The 21,700-nt window shown below is 42.2% G+C and overlaps 1 protein-coding gene across 2 annotated transcripts in view; it reads left to right on the plus strand.

Annotated features, from left to right (window-relative positions):
• Positions 1–21,395, plus strand: part of nek10 (NIMA-related kinase 10) — a 42,646-nt gene extending 21,251 nt beyond the window's left edge. Inside the window, exons 13-35 of one of the 2 annotated variants that reach the window (XM_077229918.1) lie at positions 1,239–1,378; positions 2,169–2,230; positions 2,337–2,411; positions 2,807–2,871; positions 3,031–3,133; positions 3,289–3,417; positions 3,505–3,642; positions 4,667–4,712; positions 4,897–5,018; positions 5,094–5,196; positions 5,331–5,406; positions 6,277–6,406; positions 6,541–6,611; positions 13,450–13,648; positions 13,746–13,851; positions 16,226–16,268; positions 16,427–16,458; positions 16,616–16,716; positions 18,411–18,521; positions 18,873–18,975; positions 19,059–19,111; positions 19,951–19,991; positions 20,789–21,395. In XM_077229918.1, coding sequence (XP_077086033.1) covers positions 1,239–1,378; positions 2,169–2,230; positions 2,337–2,411; positions 2,807–2,871; positions 3,031–3,133; positions 3,289–3,417; positions 3,505–3,642; positions 4,667–4,712; positions 4,897–5,018; positions 5,094–5,196; positions 5,331–5,406; positions 6,277–6,406; positions 6,541–6,611; positions 13,450–13,648; positions 13,746–13,851; positions 16,226–16,268; positions 16,427–16,458; positions 16,616–16,716; positions 18,411–18,521; positions 18,873–18,975; positions 19,059–19,111; positions 19,951–19,991; positions 20,789–20,855 — 2,116 coding nt within the window. In that variant the 3' untranslated portion in view covers positions 20,856–21,395. The remainder of the gene's footprint in view (positions 1–1,238; positions 1,379–2,168; positions 2,231–2,336; positions 2,412–2,806; positions 2,872–3,030; positions 3,134–3,288; positions 3,418–3,504; positions 3,643–4,666; positions 4,713–4,896; positions 5,019–5,093; positions 5,197–5,330; positions 5,407–6,276; positions 6,407–6,540; positions 6,612–13,449; positions 13,649–13,745; positions 13,852–16,225; positions 16,269–16,426; positions 16,459–16,615; positions 16,717–18,410; positions 18,522–18,872; positions 18,976–19,058; positions 19,112–19,950; positions 19,992–20,788) is intronic. The other variant, XM_077229919.1, reaches the window with a different exon arrangement.
• Positions 21,396–21,700: the final 305 nt, after the last annotated feature.

The following is a 21,700-nucleotide window of genomic DNA, read 5'->3' on the forward strand; positions in this document are numbered from 1 at the left end:
AAATTATATTTAGCTTTAAAGTTCTGCATAATTAAGGGCGTGGCCACTTGAGTGACAGGTGGATTGTCGCTAGATGTTTTTAGACATTTTTTTTTTTTTTTTAGATTATGTCTAATAATCTATGTCTAATAATCTAGATTATGTCGCTAATGTCGCTACTAGCCGATTGTCTGCTGTCTGTTAGCATCACGTCACCTAAGCTAATCCGCCTCGCTGCACATGTTCGTTTATCCGGGAGTGACGCTGCCAAGATGGCGACGGCCGGCTCCGCCCACTTTTGGGCTTCAAAAATGCACTTCAGAAACACTACGGGTGACGTCACGGACACTACGTCCATATTTTTTTACAGTCTATGGTTGAGCTTTAAATGCACTTTAAAGGAGTAGTTCACATAGATGTTCATGTCTTTCTTTCTTTAGTTGAAAAGAAATTAAAACATTCCAGGATTTTTCTCCATATAGTGGACTGACTTCAATGGGGTCCAACGGTTTGAAGGTCAAAATTGCAGTTTCAGTGCAGCTTCAAAGGCTCTACACGATCCCAGCCGAGTAATAAGGGTCTTATCTAGCCAAACTATCGGTCATTTATATACTTTTTAACCACAAATGCTTGTCTTGCACGACCACGACTTCACGCATTACGTAATCACGTTGGAAATGTCAGGTGGTAACCTGACGTAGGTGGAAAATGTTGGGTAGGGTGAAAGAATCCATCTCATTTTCTCCTCCAACTTCAAAGTAGTTCTACATTGCTGTTTTACCTTTTATTTATTTAAATTTTTTTAAATGGCGTTTGACTTGGTCTTTGCACATTCGCACAATGTGGTACTTTCGCCTACATCACGCGTGACCTTTCAACGTGATTACGTAATGCGTGGTGCATCACAGCTAGTGCAAGACGAGCATTTGTGGTTAAAAAATATATAAATGTTTATTTTTTTTAGAAAATGACCAATAATTTGGCTAGATAAGACCCTTATTCCTCGACCGGGATCGTGTAGAGCCTTTGAAGCTGCACTGAAACTGCAATATGAACCTTCAAACCGTTGGACCCCAATGAAGTCAGTCCACTATATGGAGAAAAATCCCGGAATGTTTTCCTCAAAAACCTTAATTTCTTTTCGACTGAAGAAAGAAAGACATGAGCATCTTGGATAATGTGGAGGTGAGTAAATTATCAGGAATTTTTTATTCTGAAGTGAACTAATCCTTTAAGTCATGCAAAACTTTTTGTTCCAGAGAACGAGTGTATGTGTCTGATCGCTCCACAATTGACACGCTGTCCAGCGCCAATGCGTCAGGAAGGATTCACAGGCATCTGGTGTCAGCGCAGGAGAGCCCTCGAGAGACCGCGGAGAACACCATCAATCTGCAGGCAGGTGAGGATGCACAGGAAAACACAGAAGTGAATTGTTTCGAAGGGCTTACTTTTGGTTATGTGATAAAATTAAATAATAAACATGCCTTAATAGATCTTTATGGAAGCTTGTTTCTGCCACGGAATATTAAAATTAAAAAGTTGATTGCGACTTTTTAATTCACGATTCAGATTTTTTTTTCAGAATGCGGAATTGTGAGAAAAAAAGTCAGCTCTTTATAACTCTATAACTTAATAACTAGCAATTGCGAGTTTATATCTCACAATTCTTAGGGGGAAAATTCCAGAATTCGATGTAAACTCAGAAAAAAAGGTCAGAATTGTGAGATTAAAAAGTCACAATACCCTTTTTAAAATTGTTTATTCAATAGCTGAAAGAACCTTCCATAGATCTTAGACTATATAAGAAGGTATCAAATATATGCTATCCTACATCCTAAAATACATGCAGCAAATGATTAAACATCGTGTAGACTACATGTCGAGCATATTGAGATGCACAGTTTGCATCACTTGATGTAATGCATCTTCACTATGATGCCTCTGTAATGGAAAATATAATGACAAGCGCATGCATGGTGTTGAGCAACTACTTTCAATAAAAAATGAAAAATTATCAGGTTTGATTTCATGGAGACTTTAACAAAATACTGTAACAAATAAAATGAAATTAATTGCTCACTATTAGTTAACGTCAACTAATGAGACCTAATGTAAAATGTTGCCAGTACATTCGGCATTGTCTTAAACTTTAACAAATAACAAAAGCACTGACTCATCCCTGTTCCCAGCATGCTGTGCAGCGATCACCGAGCTTGTTTTGGATGATACAACAGCAAATAACGTAGTTCAGGTAGTCCAGTTGTCTTTCTCTGTCAGATGCTTCTCTCGTGATTCAAAGACATCAGTTTGCATTAATCTCACATTTATAAACTCTACATGCATCCATTCTGTTTTAGGAGAACGGTGTGTACATAATTTGCAAATTGATTTTGCCACAAAGCTTTAAAGAACCTCTAGCAAAATCTCTACAGGTATGTCAGTCTAATGAATAAACTCACATTTCATATGAAATATACTGTATTACTATATTAAGATAATTTTTTTTAATTATTATAACTATTATTATTCTTACTGCTAATAGTAGTAATAAAGCGCTATATAACTGTAACACATTATTATTATTATTAATACAAATAATAGTAATAATAATAATAAATGTGTGTATATAAATATATAGACTGCAGTAATTGCTCACTTTTAAGTTATTTATGAATGTACAATACAGTATGCAAAGATGGATTATGGTTCTTACGTCCCTAAAGCATCTTTTAATTGCAGCATTACATTTGCAACTTAAAATGTTCTCTTCATTTCCCATAAGTACGCCTGAAATGCAGATAATAATGTTGCTCCTTATTTTCTGAAGTGTTATGCTTTCAGGGCCTTACGATTCCTTTTTAGTATGGAACGCAATAGACATCACTTTAAAAGGTATTTTATTTTTAATGTATTTATTTTTTAGAAATTTATTAAATTGACAAACCTTTACTGTATGAGGTGGTTTGTTTTTCTTTATTTTACGAAATTATTTAATTTATGAATCTTTTTTTCTCTTTTTTTTCTAAATGAAATGCTGTTTGTTTGTTCCAGGCTGTTTTCTCCAGAGTTGTTTGAGATGTTTATCGATGTTGGGCACTATGTAAGAGACATTTCTGCGTATGAAACACTGCAGGAGAAAATCGCACTTTTAACAGTAAGAGACTGAAGATGGTCTTCATCAGTGAATTAAACTGACACATCTGCTTCTCTAAAGCAATGAAATCAATGGAAACATTTGCACTAAAATAGTCAAAACTCTCTTATATTTTCTCTCTGGCATGTTTACATTATGACTGTGTTTATGTGTAGGAGGAGGAGTTAGATGTTCTCAGGGAAAGCATAGAGACGGTGAACCAGAACCGACCTCCTTTGAGAGTGATCAATGGTTATGCGGTTTTGGACCATCTGGGCAGCGGTGCCTTTGGAAGCGTCTTTAAGGTGAAGGTGATCTGTGCTGTTTATTTGTACTTTGTTAGTTAATAGTTAAATTGAGCCATTCACAGGTGTTTTTGCTCCCACATAAAGGTCCGTAAGCAGAGCGGACAGAACGTTCTGGCACTGAAGGAGGTCAACTTTCACAATCCGGCCTTCGGCAAGGACAATCGATCCAGAGACAGCAGCATTGATAAGATTGTGTCTGAGCTGACCATCATTAAAGAACAGGTAATAATGCATTCTCAGAACTAGGGCTGGGTATCAAGTTCGGTACTTTTTAGGTACCGACCGAATTGCTGTGTATCGAAACATGTGTTGTTTTTCGGTACCAAATTTCAGTACCTAAGTGGTTAATCTCGTCAACGTCAGTGAAACAATAAGCATGCAAGATAATTGGCTGTGGCGGAAAAACACTAGTTTACGAGGTCTCGTCGCATTGAGGCTGTAGTGTGTGTGTGTGTGTGTGTGTAAGCGTCCCAACTCAGATGGATAGAAAATATGTGGAAATGATCAAAAGTGTGTACCCATGTACCAGACTCAATGCCAGAAGCACGCGATGCAATATTTTCGACAAGATAATTGTTAGATCCATGTCTAATTGACAAGATCCATTGTTGCGGCTCCTCTCTTCCCAGTCTGTCAGTAACGCTCTGTTTAGTTTCTGTCTCTATGAAGCCCCTCCTTCTGAAAAGCACACTGTGCTCTGATTGGTCGGCTGGAGCAGTGTGTTGTGATTGGTCGAGCGCTTGGCGCGTGTTTGGGAAATGTCCCGCCCCTTACCATAACCTCCAGTTTAACACACCACTAACTAACTCAACCAGGCCCCGCCCCTTTGTTCTGCGTATTAATTATTTAAATGAGGAATATTGTGAATATACAGATTGCAAAAACAAACTTGCATTAAAGTTAAATAAACTTTATTTTTAGAACATTAAAATTTGGTTGCTCTGTAAAAGTGTTGTCATGACAATTAAGTATGTCTTCCCCTCTCCTCAATTCTCTAATTTCTACATATTTTAAAAAAATTTTAAATTGTTTTTAAAACATGATTAGGATTATAGCATTACAGTACTGCATTTTTACATAATTTAAATGTGATTTATTGTCATGTAAATAATGACACTATTAAAACAAATTTCATTAGGTAAAATATAACTTCTTGTATTTATCTTTTGACATTAGAGTGAAATATGATCCTGATATTCTCACAGGAAACGGAAAGCTGTCATTTGTCATTCTTAATTTGTTTCAGATGTCTCATCCAAACATTGTAAAATACTTCAAAACATTTTTAGAAGGTACGTACTCTTCTGTGACATTTATATATAAATTGTATTATACTTATGATATGCATGAATTTAATCTGTACAATGGGATCCAAAATGCTGCGTCTCAGACTTTTGGTCCCCAAAGCATATGTGTATTATAAAGTATATATTATATTATATGTATAATTTACAATTGTGTTTGTCCTGGTCTCAGCTGACAAACTCTACATCGTGATGGAGCTGATAGAAGGAGCTCCACTGGCTGAACATTTCAGCTCTCTCAAAGAGAAACGGCAGAGGTTCACCGAGGAGAGAGTCTGGAACATTTTCATACAGGTGATGAGGAACTCGGAACACTGAGGAAATATGGAATAAAAATGATCAAGTATGTTCATACTGAAACTTCCCTAGATCTGCCTGGCTTTGAGATACTTACACAAGGAGAAACGGATCATCCACCGAGATCTCACACCCAATAATATCATGCTCGGAGAGAGAGATAAAGTCACTTTAAGTGAGTTGATTTGAACTTTTACCTGTCCCAAACCCAAAAACATATGGGAAAAAATACGGATTATTAAATTAATATTATTATTAAAAATAATGGCTATATACATAATATAATAACCAATCTAGTGTATTTCCCAGCTGACTTTGGTCTTGCTAAACAGAAACAGGAGAACAGTAAGCTGACGTCAGTGGTCGGGACAATACTGTACTGTTGGTACTGTACTGAAATCTTTTATTGGTTTTTGTTTTTATTGTTACTTATTTACAGTTCTCAAATACCTGCTATGAACAGGTGAACAGTTGTTGGAGTTTGAGGTGAAGCATACTTTCTGTTTTGTGTGTGTGTGTGTGTGTGTGTGTGTGTGTGTGTGTGTGTGTGTGTGTGTGTGTGTGTGTGGGTGTGGGTGTGTGTGTGTGCGTTCGTGCGTGCATGCGTCTGTCTGTCTGTCTTTCTATGTCTGTGTGTGTGTGGGGGGGGGGGGGGGTGCGTGCATGCGTCTGTCTGTCTGTTTTTCTATGTCTTTCTATGTCTGTGTGTGTGTGTGTGTGTGTGTGTGTGTGTGTGTGTGTGTGTGTGTGTGTGTGTGTGTGTGTGTGTGTGTGTGTGTGTGTGTGTGTGTGTGTGTGTGTGCGTTCGTGCGTGCATGCGTCTGTCTGTCTGTCTTTCTATGTCTGTGTGTGTGTGGGGGGGGGGGGGGTGCGTGCATGCGTCTGTCTGTCTGTCTTTCTATGTCTTTCTATGTCTGTGTGTGTGTGTGTGTGTGTGTGTGTGTGTGTGTGTGTGTGTGTGTGTGTGTGTGTGTGTGTGTGTGTGTGTGTGTGGGTGTGGGTGTGTGTGTGTGCGTTCGTGCGTGCATGCGTCTGTCTGTCTGTCTTTCTATGTCTGTGTGTGTGTGGGGGGGGGGGGGGGTGCGTGCATGCGTCTGTCTGTCTGTCTTTCTATGTCTTTCTATGTCTGTGTGTGTGTGTGTGTGTGTGTGTGTGTGTGTGTGTGTGTGTGTGTGTGTGTGTGTGTGTGTGTGTGTGTGTGTGTGTGTGTGTGTGTGTGTGTGTGTGTGTGTGTGTGTGTGTGTGTGTGTGTTAGTCCTGAGATTGTGAAAAGCGAGCCGTACGGTGAGAAAGCTGATGTTTGGGCCGCGGGATGCGTCCTCTATCAGACGGTCACTCTCACGCCTCCGTTCTACAGCGCCAACATGCTCTCCCTCGCTACCAAGGTGTCCGTTTCACCATATAGTGAAGAAGTCCATACGAAAATGCATTGTGAAAGAATTCAGACATTTTAAAAGAAATTTCAGATACTTGTCAGGTTTTTCAGAACTGATCTTCCTCATGTTCTTCATGTGTTTAGATTGTGGAAGCAGTTTATGATCCAGTGGAAGACAAAACCGTCTCTGAGAGACTGACTGACATGATTAAATGGTATGATTCCCTTTCAGATCCTCTTACTCTGGAGAAACATTAATTATGACGTGTGTTCAAGTCAAATATATATGTCATAATTAAGTAGTCTATTCTGCTCACCAACACTGTATTTCTTTGATCAAAATACAGTAAAAACATTAATATTGTGAAATAAAATTACAATTTAAAATAGGTATGTGAATATATTGTCAAATGTAATTTATTCCTGTGATCAAAGCTGTATTTTCAGCATCATTACTCCAGTCTTCAGTGTCACATGATCCTTCAGAAATCAGTATAATATGATGATTTGGTGATTAATTATTATTGCTACTCAATTATTAATAATGGTTCTATCAATGTTGAAAACATTTTTTGATGCATCACATTTTTGTGGAAACCGTGATACATTTTTTTCAAGATTCTTTGATAAATAGAAACGTTGAAAAGAACAGCATTTATTTGAAAAAGAAATCCTTTGTTCCCTTTCGTTGTCACTCCGAGTTACGTCGGATGACGACGAATGGGGTTTCGCTTAGAACACCTATCGACTTCGAGTATTACAAAACGAGCCAATGGCAAAGAAATGCCATGGGTCTGCGGAATTTGCATAGCGTATCTCCGCCTTACCTCGTGGGTATAAAAGGAGAACGCCAGCAACATGCAGATATGTTTTCGCTTCGGAGCCAAGAATATTTCTTCACTCCACAGTCATCTCTGACTTCGCTCTACGAGACGAGCTTCTCTCTCCGATGTTGGTGTGACGGCGATCTGCAGCGAGCTCACAGTGCCTGCTGATCTGTGCAGTGATCTGTCAGTGTGTGTGTGTCTCCCTGTGTGCTTCAACATCGCGGAGTTTTTTTCTCCTCTCTTAAAAGAGCTCGCACGCGGCACGTCTTTTTAAAGACGGCTCGCCCGTGCATTTCTGGTTGCAGCGGACTGGTATCGGACTCTGATGGGCACGAGCGCTGTCTAGTGTGTTGGGCTTTGATCATGCTTGAACAGCGCTCGTGGATGACTCATGTTCTCTCTGGGAACGTGATCATCGCGTCATATATAGGTCGAGACTCGGTGAACTCGCAAGAGTGAGAGTCCCCTCATCCACCCCCCGATCTTCGGCTGGTGGCCAGGGTGACCTGAGGGTGTTGGTCTGGAACAAGGCGCCGACTCTGTGTCCGCGACCCCAGCTCCCCTCTTTAATGACGGTGCCCGCTAGCGAACTGATGATTCCACGAGTCTACCCCCAAAAAAAAAAAAAGGGGGTGGCCCGTGTGTTTTCATTTGAAGCTACAGAGGATGATGCTGTGTCTGTAGCAGCATCACTAGGTGGGCTTGATTCTTCTGGAAATGACGACTCGTCACAGCTGCCACCCTCTAGTGTGCATACGGTTGTGCCTGAGTCTGATCCGGAGATGACGGCCATGCTTTCCCGGGACGATTGGTTTTTGGGTGAGGCCGCCGACCCGCGTCCACGGCAAACCCCAATATCTTTCCTCCCGGACGTGCATGATGAGATCACGGGTCCGCTCGTTGGTCTCATCCGCCTTTCCTCCCCTCAGGGGCCGCTGCCCATGGGTACACTGGGGTCCCCCCGGTTGAACGCTCTGTTGCCATGCTACTGTGTCCTCAGAGTGCTTCCCGGCGCAATCCTAAGCACCCGTCCAAAGCCTGTAGTTCTTTTCGTCTACACTAATCTGTGGCGAAATCCTATAGTGCCACAGGACAGGCAGCCGCCTCACTGCATCCCATGACCGTTCTGCTGGTCTACCTGACCCAGATGCTCATGGACATGCAGGAGGGCGGGACTGACCCGAGGCTCTTCAGTGAGCTGCGCGCCGCCACTGACCTTGCTCTCCGAGCGACGAAAGTGGCCGTACGCTCTCGGAGTCAGGTGATGTTCACCATTCTGGGGCTGACCGGTCTGAGGTGCACGATGTCGGGTGGACCCGTCTGCTCGACACCCCCATCTCCCAAGTCGGCCTCTTCGGCGGTGCGGTTGAGTGCTTCTGCCCTACAGTTCTCAACCGCCCATGAGCAGATTGAGGTTATTCTGCCCGACGGCCCCGCCGTCCGCTCAGATCCCTCAGTCTGCCCACCGCCGAAGGCACCCTCCTACGGTTCCAACCCCGCCCATTCACCCGGGCCTGGCTCTGGAAGACCGTAGGTGGGATGCCACAGCCTTCTCCAGCCCCGCCCCCCGCTAAACGCCGGGTTAGCGGCACTTTTGAGATGGGCTGCTCAGAGATGAGACTCAGTTCTTCCAGGAGTTGGTAGCAGGGCCACTCCTTTCCCCGGTGGAGGGCTGGCGAAGAATCCTTATTCAGAAAGAGCTGACTCTCTCGTCTCTGAGCATATAGAGTTCTCGGACGACACAGAGCGCCGCCCACAAGCCGTGCTCTCCTCGTCCCCCTCTGTTCCAGAGGCGGTTGACACGGCGTGCCGTCCACGGACCACTTCGCCCCTGTCCCCCTCTGTCGCCAGACCCCTGACAGAGCAGGCCCCCGTGGAACGCTGGTCCTTCCCTGGGCTCCTCTGTCAGGGTGCGGTTATGACCTTGCCCCCACACCGGGCCGCTATGCCGTCCACGTCTGGGCCGGTCATTCCGCTTCGCTGCACCACCCGGGGGACGTCTGTGGTTCTTGACGCCGCTGGTACAGTTGGGAGCCTGCCTAGAGCTTCCCTTCTGTTCCGCTGGGTCGCGCGAACTATCGGCTCGGCTTGCGATTCAGTTCGCACGGTCTCCTCCCCGCTTCAGGGGAGTCTGCTACACTTTGGTCGGTGGCTATGCCCCTATCATGAGAGCGGAGGTTGCTACCCTACTGGCGATGGGTGCGATTGAGACTGTTCCTCCAGCCGAAATGAGGTCCGGGTTTACAGCCCCTACCTCATTGTCCCGGAGAAGTCTGGTGGGTCACGGCCAATCCTGGACCTACGCATCTGAACCGCTCCCTTCACAGGCTGCCGTTCAAGATGCTCCTGGCCAAACGCATTTCTGGATGTGTGCGGCCACAGGATTGGTTTGCAGCGATCGACCTGAAGGACGCCTACTTCTATGTCTTCGTTCTCCTTCGACTCAGACCATACCTACGGTTTGCTGTCAGGGCACGCGCATATCAGTACGCTGTTCTCCCATTCGGGCTAGCCCTGTCTCCTCGCGCCTTCACAGGGGTTGTTGAGGCAGCCCTTGTTCCTCCATGGGAACACGGGGTTCGCATCCTGAACTATCTCGGTGACTGGCTGTCTTAAGCTCACTCCTGAGACCAGGTTTGCGAATACAGGGACCCAGTGCTCCGGCACCTAGCTCGTCTGGGCCTTCGGGTCAACTGGGGAAGGAGTAAACTTTGCCCCGTGCAGAGGATCTCTTTTCTCGGTATGGACTTGGTCACCTTCTCCACTCAGCCATTGCTGACTTGCCTGAGACTATCAAGCGCAAGAGTGCGGTTCCACTGAAGTTTTTTCAGAGGCTCCTGGGGCATATGGCATCTGCAGCCGCGGTACGTCGCTCAGATTACTTTATATGAGACCGCTTCAGCTTTGGCTTCGCGACCGAGTCCCGAGGTGGGCATGGCAACACGGCACCCTCCGAGTACCAGTTACTCCGACCTGCCGTCAGTACTCACCCCGTGGTCGAACCTCAGTTTTCTACGGGCCCGAGTGCCCCTGCAACGAGCTTCCCGGCATGTTGTTGTCTCAACAGATGCCTCCACGGTCTGGGGCGCCATGCGCAATGGACATGCTGTCACACTCTCATGTTGAGCAGAAATGCTCCTGAAAAATTCTGTGAGATTTATCACACCCAGGTGTTGAGCAAGGTTGCTCCTGAAGCTCAGTGATTCTCGCATGTAGTGTTGAGCAGTATGGCATGTCTATTGCCTCGAGTTGCTGGCAGTACGCCTTGCCCTGCACCGCTTCCGGGCGTTGCTCTGGGGTCAACACGTACTAGTCCGATCAGACAATACCGCCACAGTAGCGTACATCAACCATCAAGGTGGTCTACGCTCGCGCCGTATGTCGCAACTCGCCCGCCACCTCCTCTTATGGAGTCAGAAGCATCTGAGGTCGCTTCGAGCCATTTTCATTCCCGGAGTCCTGAACTGTGCAGCCGACGAGCTCTCACGGCTTCGGCCACTCCCTGGAGAATGGCGACTCCATCCCCAGTCGGTTCAGCTGATTTGGGACCAGTTCGGGGACGCGCAGATAGATCTGTTTGCCTCTCACGACTCGACCCATTGCGCCCAGTTTTATTCCCTGACCGAGGGCACGCTCTGCACGGATGCTCTGGCGCACAGCTGGCCGCAGGGCCGCAAGTATGCGTTTCCCCCAGTGAGCCTTCTTGCGCACACCTTGCGCAAGGTCAGGGAGGACGAGGAGCAGGTCATTCTGGTTGCCCCTTACTGGCCCAACCGGACCTGGTTCCCCGAACTAGTACTCCTCGCGACAGCACCTCCCTGGCCGATCCCTCTGAGGAAGAACCTTCTTTCTCAGGGACGGGGCACCCTATGGCACCCTCGTCCCGATCTTTGGAGCCTCCACGTGTGGCTCCTGGATGGGACGAGGCAGGTTTGAGTACCCTACCACCAGCGGTGGTGGCTACCATCACTTCCGCTAGAGCGTCGTCCACGAGACGCGTCTATGCGTTGAAGTGGAACCTCTTCGTCAACTGGTGCTCTTCTCACCGAGAAGACCCCCGGAGATGCTCGATCAGCGTTGTGCTTTCCTTCCTTCAACAGGGGTTGGAGCGAAGGCTGTCTCCCTCCACCCTGAAGGTCTATGTTGCCGCCATTGCCGCACATCATGACCTCATCGAAGGTAAGTCGGTGGGGAAGCACGACCTGGTCACCAGGTTCCTGAGAGGAGCGAGGAGACTAAATCCGCCTCGCCTCCTCTCGTTCCCTCTTGGGACCTCTCAGTGGTTCTAACTGCCCTGAAGAATGCTCCCTTTGAGCCCCTGCAATCAGTCGAGCTTAAGTTCCTGTCTATGAAGACAGCGCTCCTGGTTGCACTGGCCTCCATCAAGAGGGTTGGGGACCTGCACGTATTCTCTGTTGACGAAGCGTGCCTGGAATTTGGGCCGGCTTCCTCTCACGTGATCCTGAGACCCCGGCCTGGATACGTGCCCAAGGTTCCTACCACTCCCTTTCGGGACCAGGTGGTGAACCTGCAAGCGCTGCCCTCGGAGGAGGCAGACCCAGCCTTGGCACTGCTCTGTCCAGTACGCGCTCTCCGCGCCTATGTAGACAGAACGCAGTGTTTCAGGACCTCTGACCAGCTCTTTGTCTGTTATGGTGGGAAGCTGAAGGGAAAGGCTCTCTCCAAGCAGAGGTTGTCTCACTGGATAGTGGACACCATTGCTTTGGCATACCAGCAGCAAGGTCGACCGTGCCCCCTTGGTGTGACTGCCCACTCCACCCGGAGTGTGGCGTCCTCTTGGGCTCTAGCGCATGGTGCCTCGCTAACAGACATCTGCAGAGCTGCAGGCTGGGCGACACCTAACACATTCGCCAGATTCTATAATCTCCGAGTGGAGCCTGTGTCCTCTCGCGTACTCGCTTCAACCAGCTAGTACCGGACCCGCTCAGGTGTCTTCGCTTGCTCGCCATTCCACTCCACGGACTGGATACGTGCAATATTTTCCTCAGGTGAGCTTTCCTGAAAGCCCTGAGCTCCTCCAGCACTCCTGACGTCGGCGCCAGTGTCTATTGCCTGTGCGTCGGCTAGGTGCCTCCCGTGTGCACGGTCCCTCCTCTGAGCGACCCCCACATGTGTATTTCCACTGTAAGCCTCTCTGAGCATGTGTCTTTCCCTTGGCAAGCCACCTTGCCACCCCTGGGGTTGAAATATTCCACCTGCGGCTGGACACCCCAGTGTTTTCCATATGCTTCCTTCGGGTCATATGTGTATTCTCTAAGTCCCCCCCCTCTGGGTTGGCATTAATTGCATACTTCCCCTAAGCTTGGGATATGCTTCCCAGTGTACTTTGGTATTCCTGTGATAAATGGAGTCCTTTGTCCAGGCTGACAGGGATCTCGATTTACGCAGGGCACTGGAAGACAGCTGAGAAGGTGGCGTGATTAGACTGGTAACCCCATTCGTCGTCATCCGACGTAACTCGGAGTGACAACGAAAGGGAACGTCTACGGTTACGTATGTAACCCTCGTTCCCTGAGTAGGGAACGGAGACGTTACATCTGCCTGCCACTTTCCGCTGTACCGCGGGGATCGCCTGAGCTCAGTCTTGGCTCCTCAGCGAAGAAACATATCTGCATGTTGCTGGCGTCCTCCTTTTATACCCACGAGGTAAGGCGGAGATACGCTATGCAAATTCCGCAGACCCATGGCATTTCTTTGCCATTGGCTCGTTTTGTAATACTCGAAGTCGATAGGTGTTCTAAGCGAAACCCCATTCGTCGTCATCCGACGTAACGTCTCCGTTCCCTACTCAGGGAACGAGGGTTACATACGTAACCGTAGACGTTGTACATTTAAAAAAAAAGATATTAATATAGAATACAGTAACAAAATTACTGTATTTTTTATAACAAAAAAAATCATAATTACAGAATAACAATATAAAACATAAAGTATGTTTATTTATTTCTACCAAAATGAAGAGCAAAGGTTGTATATTACATTTGCAATTGATGCATTAGCTGTTTTTCACAGAGAATTATGGGAAACGTGGTCTTGTTGCACAAGTCTGCTTCCTAATAAATAAGTCATATTTTCTGAAAGCATTACAACTTCATTCATAATACACAAAATTTTGTTCATTTTTAGTTAAGTTTTTAGTTTACAGTTTGTAGTTTTCCGAAGATGTTCCACCCTTATAGGACTCATTCTTGCTGGTTTTGATCAGGTGCTTGACTCCAAACGCAGATGTGCGTCCTGACATCATCGAGGTCAGTTCCAGAATTTCTGATTTAATGATGAAGTTTGTGGACAGTCTCTGTGCATCCCATAATTCACTAGAGAAAAGGGCCGAGCGAGACCGGAAGAGAGCGCAGAAGTATTTCCTGGAGAGCAACAGGACCAGGATGTGCAACTCACTGCAACAGGTTTCATCTGAGAACTACTGGATAATAAATAACTCTGGTTCTTCTCTTCTGGAAACGATTCCGGCTGAATATTCTGTGTATTTTGTTTTTGATTCAGACCGTTGGCCTCAAAGAACAAGATGGGCAAGATCAATCACAAACACAGGGTTTTGAAACTTCTACATCTGTTTTAGCAAGTGGAGCAGAACAAAAGCAAAGTCAAGGTGACAAGTTGCATCTAATACCTGAATACATCAGTGCACTAGGTTTCTGCTCTAGCAGTTGGTCTGCGGCCTGTTACATACATACTTAGTGCAATGTAAATGCAAAAGTACAATTCAAAATGCAATGCAAAAATGTGAAAACAAACACTTTTAGCTGAGCATTTTGATCATATGAATAACATAAATAGGCATAAATAGTCACCACTTTGAGTTTACCACAGTAAAGCATATCTATATAACAAATCTCAACTGCTTGATTGCTTGTATCGTCACAAAATGTAAACTACAGACGAAATGTGATCCCCGACCTAGGAATATTCACCCTTTTTTAAAATGTTATTATTAAATATATATATATATATATATATTTTTTTTTTATTTATTTATTTATTTATTTATTTTTTTATAAGCATATTGCTTTGTTTGTTTGCTTTGTCAAATGTTTAATTTGGGATAACGCAATAAAACATGCCAAATTGTGCCGACACAATTTTTGGCCCGGCTGTCATACAAAACAAATTATGAACACAGGCAAAAAAACAAGAGAGAACCAACAAAATATTAATAACTGACTATGTTTTAGTCAATGTATGCTTTTTCCTGTCAGCTTTTTGTTTTTCTATGCATTTTCTTGCATAATAAAATAAAACCTGTTGCTGTAGTTTCCCATTTTTGCCTAAATAATTTTGTCAGATAAATACGCTATGTTAACCAAGTTTAATGTTTAAACTTGGTTAACATAGCGTATTTATCTGACAAAATTATTTGGTAGCCCTTGTTTTACAGTCCTGTTTCACATGAACATACTACCGGTATGTACTTATTGTAGTAATGACACTAATAGGTAGTGATCGACCGATATTGATTTTTTATAACCGATACCGATACCGATTATTTGCATGTTTATGTGCCCGATAACCGATATGCATTCAGTGGCCGTGCTTGAGCATTCCTGATCATCAACCAAGTGAGTGCTCAGCAATATGAACAAACTTTTTTCGAGACTAATGGTGAGCAAATACAACAGATAAAGAATTAAATTCAGCGCTTTTATTTTCAACATGCACTCATTCATGCCTGTTTTATTTAATTCATGTAAAGTTACGTCTTTATTGGGGCAGGACATGACGGATTACGCTACGTGAATCCATGAGTTCGTCTCAATTTATTAGAACCAAGCTGCATAAACTATATCAGGCATTTATGTCTCAAAACTCATTTCTGCATGCATGTCTGTTATGTTAAATAAAGTTGAATAATTAAAGCAAAGCAAGTAGAACATATACTTTACGTGTGCACAGAGTTGTTGTTGACTGAATTCTCAAAATGGCCACAAGATGGCGCCGTTTATCGGCAAATCCGATATTACAAAATAGAGGACAGATATTTAGAAACTATTTTCGGGTTCGGGTCGGGCTCGGTCACATCAGCGCGATATGGCATTGAACATTTTAAATTTAAAACCGCTTATTATGTGGGTAGCCAATGTGACTGATGCTTTCACGTGATGCAAACGTTCGTTTTTGTGATTAAAATACATGTAAAATATTACCATAACATCTGTCTTCCTGTGTGCGGAAATTTGTTTATGTAGCCGTGACAACGAAACACATGCATGCGCGCCCGCGTTAAGTGCGCTTGTTTCTCCGTGCGCGCTGATGCTCATCCTGCTGACATTTCCGAATGTCTTCCTACAGTTGCTTAATAAAAGCAGGCTTTCCACACAAACAAACGCACATGTGTCATTAGTATGAGAAAAAAAATGGGATTTTAACTGTCGGTCTCGGGTCGGGCTCGGACATAAATATCTTTATGCCTGTCGGGCTCGGGTCGGGTTCGGTTACTGCTCTGTCGGAGGCGGGCCGGGCTCGGACAAAAAAATTCGGCCCGATCCGCACTCTATTACAAAACCGATACCCGATTATGGGAAAATGCTTAATTATCGGGAAAAATGACGGTAAACCGATACATCGGTCGATCACTACTAATAGGTACTAACCCTGAACCTACCCCTAAACCTTAACTTAACCCATGTAGTTACCTTACACTACTCATTTCTTTTGTGGTAAGAACACTGTAAGTACATTGAAAGTGCACATACTGTAAAATGAAGTGTTACCAATTATTTCTTCCCTCATATTTAAAAATACATATTGTGTATATAACAATGTGTTCAGCCAAGTTTCTGCATTTGCACACTTGCATTAGTTTCTGACCCATTTTTGTGACTAAAACAAGTGTCAAACAGTATGTTAGCTTCATGTCTTGAAAAACCTCATCTGTCATTTATCCTATAAATATATATTGTAAGAGAGAAATACTTCATTTGGTCGATTTAAAAACACAGTGCTTTTTTCTTATTTAAAACGTGTAGATGTGTCGCAGTGCATTGTGAAGAGCTCTGATGAACGGCTCAGGTGAGTTTGTCCACTCATTATTTTTATTTTTGTGCAGTTGCTTTATCTATCTATCTATCTATCCATCCATCCATCCATCCATCCATCCATCCATCCTAACATTTATAATGTTGTTCAAATGAATTCTATTTCAAATAAATGCTGTTTGTGTTTGCCAGTGCGGATTGTCAAAAGTCAAAAGCACGACCAGGTAAAAAAACTCAGTTTTGCTGATAATTTCACAATTATGAGATGCTCTTTAAAATTTGCTTTGATGTGTATATTATTTGTAAAACTAACAGTGTTCTCATTTCACAGAAAATCTGGAAATAATAGGGATTTAAAATTGCTGCTCTTGTTGTCCACAGGATCGGCAGGAATTTGTTTATCTCAGAGAAAAGTTCGACAAATTGATGATCCCAATCAGAGGCTTCTTGAACTTCTGCATAAGATTATATTCATAACTCAGGTAATTTGGAGTCTGTTTTCAGGCATTTTCCAGAATGTTTCCATCTCCAGGGTTCGTACAAGGTGCTTAAAGTGCTCGAAGTACTTGAATTTGACTTTTTGAAATTTAAGTCCTGGAAAACCAGGGGGGGAGCGCAGTTCTGTTGAATGCTCTTGATTGCTCTTGATTGCTGATCGTTCACTCAGCACGTATTATTTGGATTAAAACTAAATCATATATGTAAGTAAAGTAAAACATGAACTGTTACCTGATTTATGTATAACGAGTGATTCCCTACATTATTACTGGACGTTTGCAGTCAAGAAGTTCCATGAACGCAAACATAAGCGCGCGCCCCGCAAACCGGCGTCTCCGCGCGCGAATACTGAACGTCTTGCGCTTGTACGGACGAATTCACACAAAATTATGTAAAAACGGCCATCTTCGCGAGTATCCTAGTAAACAAAGTCAGTTATATCTCAAGTGAAGTAGCCATGTTCAAATGCGTCCGTGCGTTCGGTCTTAAAGGGGCAGTTTAACAAACTCACTGCTGTGTAAATGTTAATTAAACAATGTACAACTAAATTACTCACTGCTCTTGACTAAATAGGCTACCCTTTTCAACTTTACAAAAAGATCCATCTATATTTAATTTATCCAGTAATGAATATGCAATTTTTTCACATTTTATTACTTTATTCAAATTTCTGTACCTGTTAGATCTACCCGAAAAACTCTAAAAACACTGTTATTTCATTCCTAGCCTTTCTTTGTTCTATCGTATTTATTTGTAAGTTGATTATTCGTTCTTATATTGTTGCTGACTGCTTACCTTTAATAATGTTTTAAATTCACATTAATTAGGCAGGTAGTTTTTGTTGAAGTATCAAAATTGGATTAAATAATTGATATTTCACTGACCCAATCCTCAGCACTTCCCCTTCTGGAGCTGCTCTAGTGTAAATATGTGCTGTGCTATTCAATGAAAGATATAATATGATATAGCAATAGAATGTACAGTAACTGAAGCTCATACAATGTATTTTAGCAGGCTTAATTAAGCATGAAAATAATTGAAAGAAATATATGTTTGATGAACAAATGAAGCCAACTAATATGATTTATATTCTCTTGGTTTATCTACTAATACATTTAAAAATTACAAATGGAGTGAAAATTCAGCGATCGGTTATGGTATCGATATCTCGTTCTGCAAAAAGTGGTATCGGTGCATCCCTAATTCAAAATATTGTGGTGTTTTTTTGTTGAAAAAATAAAATTTGCACGCTAAATCAACACTGCAGCCCGTCTGAGATATAGAGCTATTTCTGATGATATTAATATATAAAGCATGATATTAAGTATATAATACAACTTTCATTCTTCAGGTGAATCATATATATTGGAATATATAATGGACAAAAATTCAGTTTCAATATCCTTTCAATGGTTAAGGGGATTTCCCATGCCTGACAGCGCCGGCCAATGGATTGACCTCTATGAAGTGAAACATCAGATACCATATGTTTAATTTGAGTAAAAAAATAAAATGAAATAAATAAAAATAATAATAAAGATATTGTTTGATAAGTGCCGATTGAAGTCCTTGAAATCCAAAAAAGTAGTGCTTGAAAAGTCCTTGAAAGTCCTGGAATTTCATTTCACAGAGTCTGTACGAACCGTGCATCTCTTTAATTAATATTTTCTGTTTTTAGCTCCCACCAGCTCCTCAAAACAGCTTCAAGCAGCGTGCAATCGAGCGCTTTAAGAAGCCGCTGTTCTCGTACGGAAGCGATCCCTACAATTTGAAGGTGGAGCTCAATAAGGTACTTAATCTTATTTAACGCAACTTCATTTTTGTTTGTTGTCTTGTCTTGACATTGATGTTTTTAACAATGGTTAGTTTCTTCCGTGAGCAAAAGTGCACAATAATAGGGCAGTTACTGGAATAAAGTGTATGGTTTCACTGATTTTTGCCCTTATAAAAGATGTGCAGAACGACACCTAATGAATCTTTAGGCATTGAGACACAATTGCAGTGAACCTTGAAATAAGGAAATAAGATGCAACATCTCCCTCTTGTGGATGTTATAGTAAACTTCAGTGGAAAATGAATTAATTTCAATGTGCTTTGAGTTGAAAACTGCTTTTCAGACCTTTGATTTGAACCCGTTCAGGTTCTTCAAGGAAGTCAAGAGCAGGTGGAGATGTCCTCAGCCAGCAGAGAGTGGTGGTCCATGATCCAGTCTCTCGGTTCAGACACATCCACTGCTGAAAACCGTGGAAGTGTAACTCAGATTCTCTCCTTCATTTGATTTTAAAGCATTACAAACTCCACTGAGTCTGTCTTATTTATTTTGTAGGGGAACCAGGTCACTCCAGTCTTCAAGACGGGCTCACCTACGAGGAAATACAGGTAGGATTTTAAAATTTCTTGTTGTGCAGTACATTTTGCATTAATAATTCGACTGATTTCTGTAATTTTATTATTAACCAGCATGGAATGTTCTTGAGAAATCAATCAGATCGGTTGATGATGCTTACTGACATTTGTGCTGTTGTTTTCCCTCCAAAATGATGTCATTAAAGAACGGGCTTTTTGTTAGTTAAAGTCAGCATGAAAAGAAAGTTGCCCTGTTGTGACGTATATCCGAGTTAAACGGCGTCTGGAACAAGAACAAATGTGGGCGGGGCTTGATTTTGTCCGTGGGGAAGTGATTGTATAGTTGTGGTTTGCTATTGGTGGATCTCATGTGATTGACAGGTTGCTGCCCCCTCGCGCTAGTAAACATGTCATCAGAGAAGAGAAGGGGAAATTATTTTGATTAAAGATTATGAGGCATGTGAATTTAAAAAATGATGAGCATGGATAAATTATAAACACGGCAATGTTCCATAAAATTATCCATTTTTATTTCATGGTGGCTTTAAAAGGAAAGACAAGATGTAAGGTGATATTGAGAACAGAACAGTTGATTAGCAGTTGATTATGCCCAAGAAAACATGAAATATTTTGGTTATAGAAAGAAAAAATTATCTGGAATAGATGTGAATAGGAATAGATGTCAATCTATGAATAGATTGTTAGTGCCAAGAGACAAAAATGAACTAAACTCAAACCAAAGTAGTGAAATTAGTTAAAATCCCACCCTATATTCACTTAATGGCCATTATAGAAACATAACTAATATGTATGCATGTTTTAAAGGTTGTGACTTTAATATGATGTCTAGTGTGTTATATGTGGTGTTTCAGAGCATGGTGGAGGATGTGCTGGAGGACAACGGATATTACAGGTAATAAATATGAAGCAGCACAACTGTTTTGAACATTGATAATAAAGTAATGTTTCCTGAGCCTCAAATCATCATATTATACTGATTTCTGAAGGATCATGTGACACTGAAGACTGATGCTGAAAGTTCAGCTTTGATCACAGGAATAAATTACACTTTACTGTATATTCACATAGAAAACATCTATTTGCAATTATAATATTTCACAATATTACTGTTTTTCTTTCTTTTGTTTTTTAAATAAAATCAGCCTTGGTGAGCAAAAGAGTGTTCTTGCAACAAAAAAAAATCTTTTGAATAGTTTTACTGCAAATTTAGTTCACAAATAACTGATAGTCACGACCTAAATATGATTTTCGTTTACAATAATCAATACTAAAATCTAGCATAAGTAACGCGTTTTTTGCACCATTCAAGCGGTGACGATATCGCAGTGCATTTTGACCGGATCATTCAAGAATTCAAGATCAGTCCAGTTCCTGAAGGAATCGTTCAGTGTTATTTGTGAACCAATTCAACAAGTTCATTGAAAAGAATGGGCTCGTTCACGAATCGGACATCGCTGAAACATATGTTTTTATGAAATTAAGTGGAGTATAAAGTATGATATTGCTTTGCAATGCAGTGAAGGAAAAGTAAAAGTTTCCCAAATCTGTGTGTGTGTGTGTGTGTGTGTGTGTGTGTGTGTGTGTGTGTGTGTGTGTGTGTGTGTGTGTGTGTGTGTGTGTGTGTGTGTGTGTGTGTGTGTGTGTGTGTGTGTGTGTGTGTGTGTGTGTGTGTGTGTGTGTGAACTGCAGAAGCGAGCTGGATTCAGGAGCAGGAATGAAACGTTCTCAAACACTCAAATCTGCAGCACTTCAGTGATTGACAGCTGTCATCGTGTCTGGAGACGCAGCGGCCTCTCGGGTCAAACGTGACACGTGCAAAGATGACCTGACAGTTAGTTATCACAATATGAATCATAAGCTGATTATGTGCATCTGAAGAACTGGTTAATCTGATGTTAGATTGCAAAAGTCAATGCACACACATTGATGATTTACCTCATTTGAATCTGTGCACTTTAGTGTGTGTGATCTTCCCTACTTTTTCTGGTTATTCTTTTTTTTTTTTTTTGACAAACATACATATGAATTTAAATACAGTTTAAATATAAAAAATAGTAGTTTATTTTTTCTTAATTAAATGAATTCTAGACAATGTATTGCTCCCACTCAGGACATGTTAAAATAGACTTAACAAAATTCAGAAGATTTATATGTGTGTGTGTGTGTGTGTGTGTAGCCTTTATTATAACATTGTTTGTCTGTCTGTTTTATGGATGTTCAGTGTGGCCCAAAAGTTAAGAGGTTACATTGAAACTTTAAACCTGCAAATAAAATAAAGTTTAAAACTGAAAAGAAATATTTAGTATTCTTTGCTATTTCTAGGACACTACAAATTTTGTATTCTTACATTTGATTAATTACAGTTTATATTAAGTTACAGGATGCCTTGCATATTAACTAGTGGTTTCAGGCAATTGAACCTCAATGTTTATTGTTTTTTAATAACGCTTTACAGTAAGGTCTCACTTGTTAACATTAGTGAATGCATCAGCTAACATTAACAATGCACATACTAATACAGTATATATATATATATATATATATGTGTGTGTGTGTGTAGTAGTAGTAGTAGTAGTAGTAGGTACACAGCCCATCATGGCT

This window comes from Siphateles boraxobius, unplaced genomic scaffold, assembly GCF_051911475.1.
Source record: "Siphateles boraxobius isolate OS27281-9 unplaced genomic scaffold, OSU_SipBor_1 137, whole genome shotgun sequence".
Lineage (NCBI taxonomy): Eukaryota > Metazoa > Chordata > Actinopteri > Cypriniformes > Leuciscidae > Siphateles > Siphateles boraxobius.